A 14,195-nucleotide genomic window follows, 5' to 3' on the forward strand; every position below is an offset into this window, starting at 1 on the left:
TTCCTTTTTGGTTTTAATTGCTAATATTACTTACTAAACCTGTATTCTTCAAAAACTACAGGAAGTTTTAAGTCTGAATGAATGCTCCCTTCCTCATTTTAGTTTTAGTTTCCCTTTTTATTTCCATGAAAATTTTGTCAGTGTGAAGATGGATAACAACATTTTCATTTCAAAGCACTTAAAACCCCTCCTTATAACCAATTGGTTTCTAAAGAAAATTGTATCTAGAAGATGAGCTAATCCAGTAGTACTTCAGTTTGATTGAATCTGAATCTCTTTATAATGTCATTAAGATTTGTAATAATAACAGTTCTTGACAGAAATATTATAATATTCATTTGCCTTTTATTAAGTTTTAAATTGTCCTTAAAATGAAAAGATTTTTGTTATGCTCTCAGTACTGAATTTTACACTTACCTTGGGATTCTTATTCAATATGGCAACTTCTTGAAGAAAAGTACAGCTCAACATAAATGCAAAAACTACTTTTATGTGTATGGTTTGGGAAATGTTCTCTTCCTTTTTGTTTCATTTTTATGTGTTTTCTAATTTTTTTATTTAAACATTTTTGTTGGATTTTGCCTAAGGCTTACTATTTTCTCAAATCTCAAATAGGTCAAAAGGTCAAATAAGCTTATACTCAAGAAAACCATCCAGAAAAAACTTAGACAATTAAGACAAATATTTCAATATCATCACATTATATTTGTTATATTCTTATGTTGTTTTTATACTCTGAAGAAAGGTGTTCCCCTTTAAGATGCTAGTGCAATCTAAAACACTTTTAAATTGCAATGAAAGTTATGGAATGTATTTTTAGCATCAAATCTAGTTAGCAGTTTTTTCTATCAGATAGAGAATTAATTTTGGAGCAGAGATAAATATCAATTCAAATTTTGAAAACTCTGAGTTAGTATCTTTAAGGATTTAATAAGAAATCTGGGCTAAATATATTTATTAATCTATTACTAAAGTCAAACTGAATACCTCTGCATTGTGGTTTTCTAAGCTTCAAACTTGCATTGTGTTTTTTTTTTTGTTTCTTCTTTGTACAAGAAATACTTTTGAGTGGAAATAAATAGACAAATGGAGTTTTGGAAAGAGCAGCTTCTTCCCATCAATTGACTTTTCCTTTTTCCCCAAGTAAATCTTCCCAATAGGTATGATTAATACAAATCTTATGATTCAACAGACCATAAACAGGTCTGTTCCGGTCAGTCTACTCTGGTCAGTCTGACCATCATAATATTGTCTATAGCAAGTACTTTAAAACAAATCTTCCTCATTATATAAATAAATGTAAGAATAATTGATAAAATGTAAGAATCACTTCCTTCTAATATCAATTAGGAGATGTTGTTAGAGATAGGAAAGATAATTAGTCCCTACATGGTTATTTTATTCTTCTCCTATCTCCTTTTTGCAGGAAGTGAATGATATGTCTGTTTCTCCTCTAAATATCATCTGTTGTCCACTGATTGAGATAAGACTGTCGTTTCTTGAACACCTCCAGGGATGGTGACTCTACCACTTCCCTGGACAGTCTATTCCAATGTTTAACAACCCTTTCCAGAAAGAAATTCTTTCTGATGTTCAACCTGAACTTCCCCTGGCACAGCTTGACATATCTAAGGGTATGCCCTCTTGTCCTATCACTTGTTGCCTGGGAGAAGAGGCCGACCCCCACCTGGCTACAGCCTCCTTTCAGACAGCTGCATAGAGTGATAAGGTCTCCCCTGAAACTCTTTTTCTCCAGGCTAAACAAACACAGCTCCCTCAGCTGATCCCTATAGGGCTTACTCTCTAGACCCTTCATCAGCTCCGTTGCCTTTCTCTGGACACACTCCAGCACCTCAATGTCTTTCTTGAAGAGTGGTCCAGAACATCTTAGAATGCTTCCATACCTGTGATTGTTTGAACCACAGGTGGACTTTTAAAGTGTATGGTCTATCTGTGGTGAAGTTCCTCTCACTGGAGGTTTTCAAGATATGACTGATAATCTCACTCATTTTTCCATGAAAGGTTGGACTTTTAGATCCCTTCCAACCTGGGCTGTTCTGTCGTTCTATGATTCCATTAGCTAGGCCTAGCATGTTGCACTCCAACTGTTTGTTATTACGAGTGCTCTTATCAGTTCTCTGTGAGTTCCTGTTAAAAAAATTACTGGAATCTGTAGCATGCATCTTATATTCAAATAGGACAAGGATATTTTCTTTATTCCTTTTCATGGCTACCTGAGAACATTACAGAAGAAAAGGTATTATAATTCAAAGTGGCTAAATTTCGTCTTGCGGGATGTAATTAATTTAAAGAGAACAACATTTTGATTTATTTAGAAGTTCTTCACAATTCTCAGTGCAGGGCAGGCAGGCTGTATCCTGATTACGAAGTTAAGATCAGATTTTGAAATTTAATAGAAGATATCCTCTGTCTTAAGGTATTTATGTGTTGTTGTTTTTTTTTAAATAAATTATAATTAAAACAATATGAAAAACAACTGTAATGTATTGAGTGTTGTGCTGGGAAAGAAAAACCCAAACTCCAATGCATTAATACCATTATATATTTATATAGAGATAAAAGAGACCCAATTAATGAAATTTATTTTTTGTTCATTAATAAAATGTTAAAAACAGTGGCATTCTTTTAAGTCTGTTGTGCTGAATACACAGAGGCTAAGCAGTTCAGCATATCTAAGATATCAGTGGAAATGGAAAAGAAATGAAAGGATGCAAAATATATACTTACTTCCAGCCACAAAAAATAAATTAAGAATTAAATGCTGGATAATTCAATTTATTGAATAATAGAAATGTTTAATTTCAAATGATTGCTTCAAAAATGCTTAAAAAAAGTATAAAAATATTTATTTGTTTGAATATGGCCTTTATTTTTTCCAATAAGCAAATGATACTATTTAATGACCTGTAAGCTATGAAAACAAGTAAAATTCAAGTATATAATTTCATAATTTTAGTTTCTATTCCCTTTTGTATTAGAAAATCTACTAATTATTCACATTATGCCCAAATTAAACATCTCATACAGTGAGTGTATATTGTTATATATAAAAAGTTACTTTTTTTCCCACATGACATTTATGGTAGTCTATGAAATGTTTGTATGAATAAATTAACTATGTCTGAGGCTTTTAAGCAAATACTACAGTAAAATGTTTTACTAGCTCCCATCAGCATCCTTGGCACACCATCACTTTCCATACTAACTACCCATAATGATTATTGCATCATTATGATGCTGTGCCATGTACAATATATTTGCACTCAGTATGACACTCTAAATCATAAAAATGTTAAAATTTACCAGATGCTGAACAATTAAAGTATAAACCTTTGAGCCAATGGGTATTTCAGTGTTATATTTCATATTCAGTTATAAGTGTGTACCCATGGACTTCAAGGTGACATAAATATTGATTGTTCTTTATAAACACATTGCCTACTCTGCATAGTATATTTTTATGGTGCATATACTTCAATAAAATAATTGATAAAGCCTTTAAAACACTCATCATCATGTTTGTGTAGCTGTTTGAAAAGGCTATATAGCATTGTGTACATAGCTTTTAAAACAACTATCATAATAAAAAATGCAACACTATTTCAGTTTAACCCATATCAAAGTCTCACAAACTCAAAGATATGGGCCTGTACTGTAAGTGTTGAAGAGTAAATGAAAAGGAGAATTTTGATTTTTTTTTCTAACTGCATTTCATCTCTCATTAAAGTGCAATTAGTCTAGCTTTTCTGTTTTCAATTATGGTCTTTATTTTTGGTTTTAATGGAAATAAAACTTTTGTTGCTCTTTCTGTGCATTGCTGTACCATCAGCCTTCCCTCTAGTAACTTTTAAACACATCAAACATTGCAAAGAAATTTCGCCTAAAGTTCCTACCAGTTTCATATCATAACAGCAGCAAGTAGGGGACAGAAGAGACATCAGTGAGTAAACCTATAAAGAACAAGAAAGGCAGAGCTCAGACATCAAACGTTTTGTTGGACAGTGACCAGACTAGTCACAACCTGCACTTTTAGATGCACAGTTTACACAGGAAAAAGGAATATTAGCATGAGAATATATCAAGAATGAGTACTGTGTTTAGAAAGCCATGGGAAGTGAGGCTTCATTAGCCCACTGCTCTTAGAATAACTTGTTTGATTTCTCAAAAACTCGGGGGGGAATATATCACTTTATCCTACCTCTGTGTTTCCAATACATGGTGATAAACATGTGTAATTAAATCCATGAGATTTATCCATACACAGTGCTCCTGGGGCACAACTTATATTGTTGAAAAGGCAGGCATCAATATCGAGTTCACATCTTTCACCTTCAAAACCTGCACCACAAAGAGAATGTTTAATCACACTTCGTTCAGAATATTGACATTATGTCTGTTCAGGGTGTTAGCAGTTAACACCACTCTGCTAGAGTAATTTGGCAGTTTTATTTCCTAAACAAAAAGTGTAATTCTTCATAAAAATGTTCGCTGTATTCACTGAGATACATTGCCACTTTTATGTTGGTATTTCTTAAACATAAATATTTGGATGACATTTTATTTGTTCTGTTTAGAAAATAAAATAAATTTCCAATGACTCACCTACAGGGCAAGTGCACTGAAAATGATCTTCATAGGCAATACATGTTCCTCCATTTTCACATGAATTGGAACCACATTTATCAATTTGCAACTCGCAGAATTCTCCTGAGATTGAAAAAAAAAAGTCCTAAAAAAGTTAATAATTAATATCACACTCTTAAAGAAATATCATAAGACATATTAGTCCTATCAATAGAATAACTTGCTTTAAATAAGTTCTCTGGAATATTGGTTAGAATTTAAAGATCTTCTGTAAGGTTTCAGACTCTTTTCTCTCCACTTATATAGATATGTAAATAAATCTCAATGTCTTAAAAAGGAGATAAAAAAAATACTTTTCAGCATTTAAAACAATTTTAGAATGCATTCAAATGGGGATACAGAGCTGAAGAGGGAGGATTTTCACTGGAAATAATTAACTGAAATGGAGGTAATACCTTTGTATTTTTCTGCTTTTTCCTGCTGCATGAGTCAAACCTGATCTCTACTCAAGACTTTTGAATCTATCATGTACATATTTTATATTTCATTATGTCTTTTCTGAGCTCTGTTTTGGCTAGTCCACATTTATCTGAGGTAACTTTTAGCGTCATTCCACTAAGCAATTATTTGCTTACTTAGCTGAAAACTGCTTTTAGATCAGCAGGCAGAAATAACTGAACTTGTAACTGGACAGTTCTAAAAAAAATGTACTGAAGAGGAATATATCTCTGGAAATGTGATACCAGTCAATAAGGAAGACCATCAGCTTTACCATTACTTTTGGAGAACAAGTAGATTTGTCAAAACCAAAACACTTTAACTTTCTCTTATTTTTGGTACTGAAAACAATTTAATGAATTCTCTCTATAGGTTCTTGAGGAGGTTTTTGTTTGTTTGTTTGTTTTATTTTATTTTTTTTTGTTATTGGTGTGCTATTGTTTATTTCTCCCTGATTTTAATTTTATTTTTAATTTACTATTTCTACAGCAGGAGTTCAGCATTTTACTTTTTTTTTTCAATTTTAGAAAATATAAAGAATAGAGAAATGAAAAGTGAAACGATCTTCACTTCTGAGGAAACTAGAAGGAGGTGCAGGAGTTTTGAGATGTTTCAAGGAGGAAAACTTCAGAAAATACAGTAAGTGTAGATTACTGACGTTTTTACTGCCAACTTGTGTTACTTCACTCCATGGTTTAATCAGAAAACGTGGAAGAGCTGCACAGAAAAATGTTCAGGAGGAATGTACAAGATATTTGGATAATTTCTTAAATCAGACAATGTGTTTTATAAAATATTGAGTCAGAAGTTAGTATTTTATTTGAAATTCTTCATATGTCAAAAGAAAAAGGAAATAATTTTACTTCCCATAATGAAATTGTTTTAAAATTTTTAATCAGCTCTCCTTTTGATCTAAAGCTAGGAACATCAGGAGAACATACGTTGATAGTATAAAATTTGGTAAGAAAATGTCTCTTCAGTAAAGTGGTTTTGCCAGTTTTATTCATTTTACTCCATTCCTGATATAAACCACTTAAGCTTTGAGTAACACATAATCTATCTTTTAATATGCCAAACTAAGACCTAAGGACTGCTTTTTATGGACTTCTATAAATGTAAACAGGAATATGCTGTGATTTGTTTGACAGAAATCTCTATTTTGTACCAACAGGTGCTGAACCACATGAGCAATCTCATGTATTTACAGAGAGGTTGACCAGCATGCTATAGAGATTTCCAGTGTTTATTTTGTCCTTTTACCCCTCCGTCAAAAATATCCCACTAATAAAATATCTCAAATTTTCAAGAACCAAAAGTATACTTTACTGTAATTTATACAGTTTACTCAGTTAAAATTTGTTAAAGTATATTACTACAGTAAAATGTAAATAATAGAGAAAATAGAAAACTATATACTTTTTGCTGTTTATTATTATTATTATATGTAATAATATACAGGAAACTATGGGCAACTTGCCTTTATAAGACTCTCATTTGCTCTGTTTGTATTGACACTAATGGTAGCTTAAAGTATGTGTATCTCAGAGGAGATTCCATCATGATTAATACTTTTAGAAAGCCATTTTCTATAATACTGGTTGGCAAAAAGGCATGCTAAAACACAAATAGATATTTTGATTACAAAATCAACTGAATGTATTGAGGAAGTTTCTGTCTCCTAGGAAATTGTTAAGTTTGTTTTTTTTTTCTTTCTTAATGAGGTCTGGAAGGCAAAATTGGAAGGAAAAAAAGACTGGGAATAAACTTTGACTCAATACGTATTTTGGATCCATTTTACCATGTTTATGCATGAGGATGGAATTGTCTTGTCCAAGAAAGCCTTATGAATAAATATTAGTGCAATCAAACAGGCTTTAAAAATTACTTTGTTATAAATCTGAAATTCTTACAAAGGCAGTATCCTTTAAGCAAACTTTATGACTTTTGCCTGCCACAATGAGGTCAAAAAATCTAGTAACTCCAAACTGTTATAAAATTTATTGGAATCCGAATACTGCTGAGAAATGCATAATTTATGGTATTAAAATCTGATTAAGTGATAAATGGATATCAGGAGAGGTCTCCACAGTAATCCACTTAGCTTTTAATGCCTAATTATCACTTCATAGTGAGTAAGGGCTGAGTAATTGAGAAATGCAGTACTTAGAGAACTCAAACAATATTTTTGTGCACAATTAAACTTTTTATTCTTCTATCAGGAATAAGGTCAGCAAGCACAAGGAACAAAGATAAAAATAAATTATGTAACATTAAAGGGAGGGGAAATTATAGGATTTTACTATTGTACTGTTTATTTTTATAAATGACCCTATGCATTTTATACCTAAGCATGTGTTCTTAGAAGTCAAATTGTTTAATTGTTTTCCTTGTCTTTCCTTTTGCTACCAATATACTTAGAGGAAACTTTCTTGTCCTTCCTGATTACTGCTATTTTAATTTCAGCTTTAGCTTTTCTAACTTCATCCATGCACGCACGAGTAGTGTCTCTATGTTTCTCTCAGGCAGCTTCCAACTTCCACTTTCTGTGTACCATGGGATGAGACATTTAACTACATTAGCACACTAAACTTGAAAGAATATACCTGGCTTCTCATCTGTGTTTGTGAGCTTGGAATCCATGATGCACTAAAGCAACTACATAGCTATGAAGTTGGTACCCAGATAAATTAGAATACTGTCCTAGTTTAAAGAGACTAGAGTGTTTTGCTAGGGAGGATGAGTTAGGAGGTAGACCAAACTCTTCTCTCGCAGCAACTGTAAGTCCAAGATTAAGAGGCTCCAATCGAAGAAGTATGGAAAAAGGAAGAAATAACAACCCTTTATTAAAGGATATATGTATATTGGCAAAAACAGTAACTACACACAAAACCAAGCAATAATCCTGTACCCAAAAAGTCCCCTTCAAAAAGGAAACAGTGTGATACTTCCCTGTCCTCTGGCGCGATTCTAATCACAGAGCACTGTTGGATCATTGGAAGCACAGAGCCTGCAGTGCTTGGTGTTGGTCAGCAGGGGGCACTGTTGGCTCTGGCGGTCACTGCGTGGGGGCCCTGGATCACGGGAGAAGCCGAAATGGGGATCTCCCCCCCTCACCAAGGAGGGGAAGGGCAAGAAAGGGAAAAGAAAGGCAGTTTCTTTCCCACTAAACTCACACTGTCTGTGGCTGGCTGTAGACAGGACTCCCCCTTTGTTCGTTGGTGAGCACAAACTCTGTGATGAAATCTGAGCACGTTCAGCTGGTTACAGAGCAGACCGTAGACAAACCGAAGCCAGAGAACAGACAGATGACCAGGTCGAGAGCAAAATGGCCTCCGAGCTTTTTCAACACACCTTACCCCCATTTAAGGCACAAAGTGAAGTGTTCACTGTCTGTAAGGAGAGGAGGAGAAAAACTCCTCCCCCATCCCTGCAGTTTTTCAGATGGGCTATTAGCTGGGAATGCAGGTCTGCCAGCTAGTTCTTTTGTATAGTTAATTACCCCTTCCCCCTCCTCGTTCAACCTCCTTGTCTTACAGTGGGACAGGGGAAAGGAAAATTTCTGCTTGGATTTTTAGAACAAGTAAACCTATGACACATACTTATGTCTGTACCTGTTTATGAATTTACCATTTTGTTTAAATAAATAACCATAAATGACCCAATCCAGGTAAAATTCACGTAAGAGACTAAAATATGGCATTGCTGAAGCAGCGATAGTTGAGTGAGCAATCTTTTAAATGGACTTTGGGATCAGAAAAAGGAAAGGTAGCAAATGCAATACAAATTCTGAGGGGAAATATGAGGGGTTTGTTCCCTGTAGCCCTACAAAACAATATTGACACTTCTTGCAATAGACCATAAGCTTTGAATTAACTTTGCAAGAACTGAGGCTCATCACACTTGATCTGTATTTCCTGCAGTGATGTTTTACTCGGCTTAACTGTGACAGCAACTTTTTCTTCTGATTTGCTTTACTTTTTTTACCTTTGCATGGAATAACCATAGTTTTATATAGGCTGCAGTAACAAGTAGTCATTTCGTGTAGGATGATGTTTACTACTCTAATGCAATGCTGTATAGAAATACAGGGCTGGAAAGAAACCTTGAGAGGTGGAGACATAGGATGTGATGTGAGGAACACTGCATGGAATGATCAGAGGTGGGGCATAGGTCTGGCATGGGAAACTCCATGACTACAAACAACTTACCAGTGCTCAGTTAAAGAAAGCAGACCAGGAGCTGGACAAAACTGGTCTTAGGGGTAACAAAAAAACCAAAGAAATGGTATTTAATATACTTTAGAGCCACCATAAATTCAGATACAAAATAGAGCTGCAGTCCAGTGAAGAAAAAGTGTAAGCGGACGTATAGAAATGGCCTCAAGCGAATCCTAGAGAGATGAAGAAGAAACATTCCCTCCTTTGAAGGACTATAGATTCTTCTAACACTGCCCTCAACAGCACCACTGTGAAATGACCTTAAGATCTGGAGAGGGAGAGAAAAGGGTGAGTATAATGTCAGAAAAGGGACAGAAACTAAAAATTCTGTTAGTCTCAATTTAAATTGAATTTTTACTCATTTTCTCATTTCTAATCTAGTGATTAGATTTGATCCGATAATGATTATAATTTTAATATTTCAGTAACATTATCAATACATTTTTGGCTTTACATGTATATAAGGTGTACTTCTCCCTTTTGCATAACCAAGATTTTGAGTGTAACAGAATCATCTAGAATTGTATGTACCAGTAAGTCTGACTTTATCAAATAACTTCCTGAAGGTTCTTATAAAGAATGTAACTTGCTCTTGCCTTCCATATTGCACAGTGTAGAAAAGCCAGCACTTCTAATGAGTGTTTCATTTTTGACTGACCCAAACATTTTAAGCTCTAAATCAGAATTTTCATTCCTTAGGACTTTAGATAGCCCAACTCTACCACTTGTCATTGCTAGAGATATTTTTAGTTTTATGTGATCTGCTTTAGTCTATTTTGCTCTTCTATTCTCAATTTAACATTATCACTTTTTTTTTTCAGAAACTATTTAAGTGTGCTAATAAAGAGTATATGAAGGTGATCTACACTGAGCACTTATTCACTATTTCATATGGCAACAAGCTTATCAAAGTATATTACATGATCTTACTCTTCTGTTCAGTACACAAGTACTGAATTGTATCACAATTATTTTTTTAATTATTTGTCTCTAAAATTAAAACAATTTTAGCAAGCTACAACTTAAGACTTTTCTTTTTTACTTTTTTTTTCCTTGTCTCTGAATGAAGTTATGTTAAAACACCCAATTAAACTCATAGACCCATTAGTTTTCAACCATTTAAATCAAGAAGCTATTGATTCTTTGGCAGAGCATGGGCAGTTAAGGTTCCCTTTCTGAAATATGGGTCTTCACATCCATGCTATTGCATTTAAGGTCATGAAAAACTCCACTTTTGTAGTATGATTTTTCTCATCCTGAACTCTGTGTCTAAAAATGTCACATGATTGGAGCCCTCTAAAATTCTCTCTAAAATTCTTTCCACATATCCTAAAGAAAGTACAGAGTGACAAGTCTGGTACAGACATTGAAAGTACTTAAAAATTACCAATGTTTTACTTTGCTTCCTGGAACTTTACATTTATTTATTTTGAAAGACATTGAATCCACTTACAGTTATATTTATCGAAACCACTAGAGGTTGGAAGATAGGTTTTCATGGATTCTGAATATTTCCTCATTTTCCTTTGGAGTTGTGTAGAACTGCACAGTAGATGTACTCTTAGAGAAGTCTAGGTATAGTAATAAAACTCGGTGTTTTTCAAAATAAGGTAATTTCAGTGAATGAGAAAAGAATAAAAAATAGCAGAAATAAAGAATTGGTCTGACAATTCACACAGGTGGGTGTTAAAAGCTCTGCTTAAGTCAGACAGTTGAGCAATCAAGTTTAAATTACTTGTTTTGACATTAGAAAAAACTGCCTTTTATAAACTAATTATCATAAATATTTAAATGAAGATTTATTAAAGATCAATATGTGTGGCTTTTCAGTCTTCTTAGAACAAAATATATATTTATGCTGATAAAAATGTTGTTCTTGAATCTGTCTACAGCTAAATATTAAAAAAATGAACATGTAATTCATCTCATTGGTGAAGACATTTTTGCTATAGATGGGTTGAAGAAGCTTAAAACTGGACAACCTTCACTGAATATAGATGAAATCTAGACAACTTGTTTAGAATAAATTATTAAATTTTAGATTTCTAAATACATCATACTGAAATAGCTCATTCATTGACTATCACTACCCTATCCCAATATTTAATTAAAAAAAAAAAAGAAAGATACAGTCTTCTGAAATGGCAACTGGCATCGGAATATACGTATTTATCCACAGTGGTATTTGAAAAATAATCTAAAAATACTATTTTTGTTTGAATTTTCAGATTTAATTATAATTTTTCAGCTATTTTACTTCCAAAATTCCTTGTATCTTCTTTTTAGGATGGTGTTTCACAAATCCCTGTGAAGGAGAGTTAATCTTCTGAGAGGAAGGGAAACCCAAGAAAAAAATGCAATACTAATAATTTTCTAATGACACAGTTTTTCTAATTAACATCTAAGGGGGGATAGTTTCCATTAGCTCATGAAAAACAAGAGTTTGCTTGGGTTGGAGAGAATAGTTCCAAGACTGGAACTCATTTTTATTAAATCAGATTAAATTTTTATTAGGTGTAAGCTATTAGGTACATTTACACCATATAGTGGACCGATGTTCTAGAAAGCTGTTTCTCTTCTTAAGAAAGCAACATAACCTTTTCAGTGCAGAGACAGACATGTCCCAATAGGTGAAAGCAGCCAAAATCAAACGCATATGTTCACTAACTGCTGTCCCAACTTCATATACTAAGGGTATTCAGACTTCAATATGATCATTTTCCAGTTCAAGTGAACATTAGTATTTTTATTCTCAAGTTTTACCAGCTAGCATAATTTATTTACATGGAGCTGAATTTAAAGCTTTTTGAAAACATTAAAAACACTTGCTCTGGCCACAGTCAGTTTATGGTTTAGCCCTGTTATCTACTACTGCATGAATTGCAAACATGGGCAGATATTCTTAAATGTTAAATACGCAGTTAAAATTTTACCTTCTCCTGGTTTAGAAAGAAATTAATCATTGAAGGGCACTTGGGAATAGTCCTTCCTGAAAGTTCCTCTGCAACTGGTTTTTAAGCACAGTCTTTTAGATGAGTTACTTTTTACAGAATGTCTTTAAATTTGTTTGAGGTGTATTTTAATAACCTTGGCTCTTAACTGAACTCATTATTCTGGAACATTAAATTTGACTTTCGACCACAGATTATCTGTCTTTTCCCTTAGCCACTTTAGGGATTTAGGGGAAATCTGTCCTTAAAGATTCATCTCTTTGCAAAGTCTTTTGTAGACCTCCTTTTAAAAAAGTCTCTTATCCTCTGGTGAGGGTTCTGTTGGTTAGTTTTGTTATCATCAAAGTGCCTGTAATTTCTCACTAAAAAAGTCTGGTTCATATAAAAAACCACAACAGAATACTAGAAGAATATACAAAATAATTTTCATGCCCGGAACTGAGAAATTTCCTCTAGCTTGATTCCTTTTCACTCTTTTAAACTCTTCCTTGTGTGAAGGGAGTCAATCATCGTATGTGAAATATGAAGAAGTACCAGGCAACCACTCAAGACACTCACAGAGAGAGGGAAAATTCCAGAAAGAGCATCTTACCTGTCCTGGATAAACAGCACCCTACTTGCAGGTTCCTCTGCTATCTGGAAGAGCCTTGAACATTGCACTTGTGTTTTAGAGAGGTGGTGGGGTTTTTTAGGTTTTATAAAAATTCCTAGGCAAATTGACTCTAATTATTTAGTCACAAGAATTCTGGATTGAGAATGAGATGTGTTATAAGCCTAGAGTAAAGGTAAATGTCAGTGTACTGAGGCATCAGCCCAAATTTGGGTGAGTGACACAAAGACTGATCATGGGATAATACAACAGATTGGGTTGGAAGAGACCTTTAAAGATCATTTAGTTCAACCCTCCTCCAATGAGCAGGGACATCTTTAGCTCAGATTGCTCAGAGCCCAGTCCAATTTGTCCTTGAATGTTTCTAGAGACGGAACATGTACCACATCTCTTGGCAACCTGGTCCAGTGTTTCACAACTCCCATTATGAGATATTTTTTCCCTCTATCTAGTATAAATCTATCCTCTTTTAGTTTAAAGCCATTACCCCTTCTCTTATTGCTACAGACTAGTAAAAAGTTCCTCTCCAGTTTTCTCCTCTGCATCTGCTTCAACAGATCCATGTCTTTCCTGTGCTGAGGGCTATAGGGCTGGATGCAGTATTCTAAATGATGTAAGTTCTAATATTTAATGTTCTTATCTGTAATGTTCTGATCTGAAAAGTAAACTAAATCTCACATGCTGAGTTTATACTAAAGTAGTGGCAAATACTGAGGAGAAAGGTATAAAACAAACAGATCCAAAGAAGTCAAGTATTTTGAAGGAGCGTGTTTAAAGTGAGATATGTCTCAGTAAATAGAAAGTGAAGCAAGTATATTTCAGAAAAAGTAAACTTCAGCTACTCAGAGTCCCAGAGTGAAAACCAAAGTATAGAAGTTGTTACTGAATGTAAGTTTCCAATGTAACACAGGTTAAAAAAAAAAATAAAAAAATTGGTCTTACAGTGCCTAAGAATACTGCTTATGTGACAAGAAAATATACATCAATAAGAGACATCATTTACACAGATGAAACCATGCTTTAAGTCTGCAACATTGTGGTATTTTATATCATATTTCAACGGAATGGTTTTGGAGACTTTTTTTAATAGAAGGAACAGCTACTGAACGCGAAGGTTAAGAAATAGCATAAGAAAGCCTAGAATATTTAGTTCATGTATAATAACATAATTAAGTTAATAACATAATTTAGTTCATGTATATAACATAATTCCAGATTCAGTGGAGATACAGCAGACTATGTCAGCTAATGATGTTGTACATTGTGTCTGAAAAAAAAGTAAGCAATATATGGCTAAGCCTGATTATTCATAAT

General features: G+C 33.7%; 1 protein-coding gene across 1 annotated transcript in view; it reads right to left on the reverse strand.

Moving 5' to 3' along the window:
• The window catches only part of LOC113982944 (protein eyes shut homolog), a gene marked incomplete at its 3' end in the record, with an annotated part of 505,234 nt that overhangs the window by 413,116 nt on the left and 77,923 nt on the right, over positions 1-14,195 (reverse strand). The window contains exons 8-9 of the mRNA XM_039383315.1: positions 4,624-4,728; positions 4,220-4,359 (exon numbers count right to left, since the gene is read on the reverse strand). Of these exons, the coding sequence (XP_039239249.1) occupies positions 4,220-4,359; positions 4,624-4,728 (245 nt within the window). The remainder of the gene's footprint in view (positions 1-4,219; positions 4,360-4,623; positions 4,729-14,195) is intronic.

This window comes from Pipra filicauda, unplaced genomic scaffold (assembly GCF_003945595.2).
Source record: "Pipra filicauda isolate LSUMZ 115617 unplaced genomic scaffold, ASM394559v2 scaffold303_size993520_pilon, whole genome shotgun sequence".
Classification (NCBI taxonomy): Eukaryota; Metazoa; Chordata; class Aves; order Passeriformes; family Pipridae; genus Pipra; species Pipra filicauda.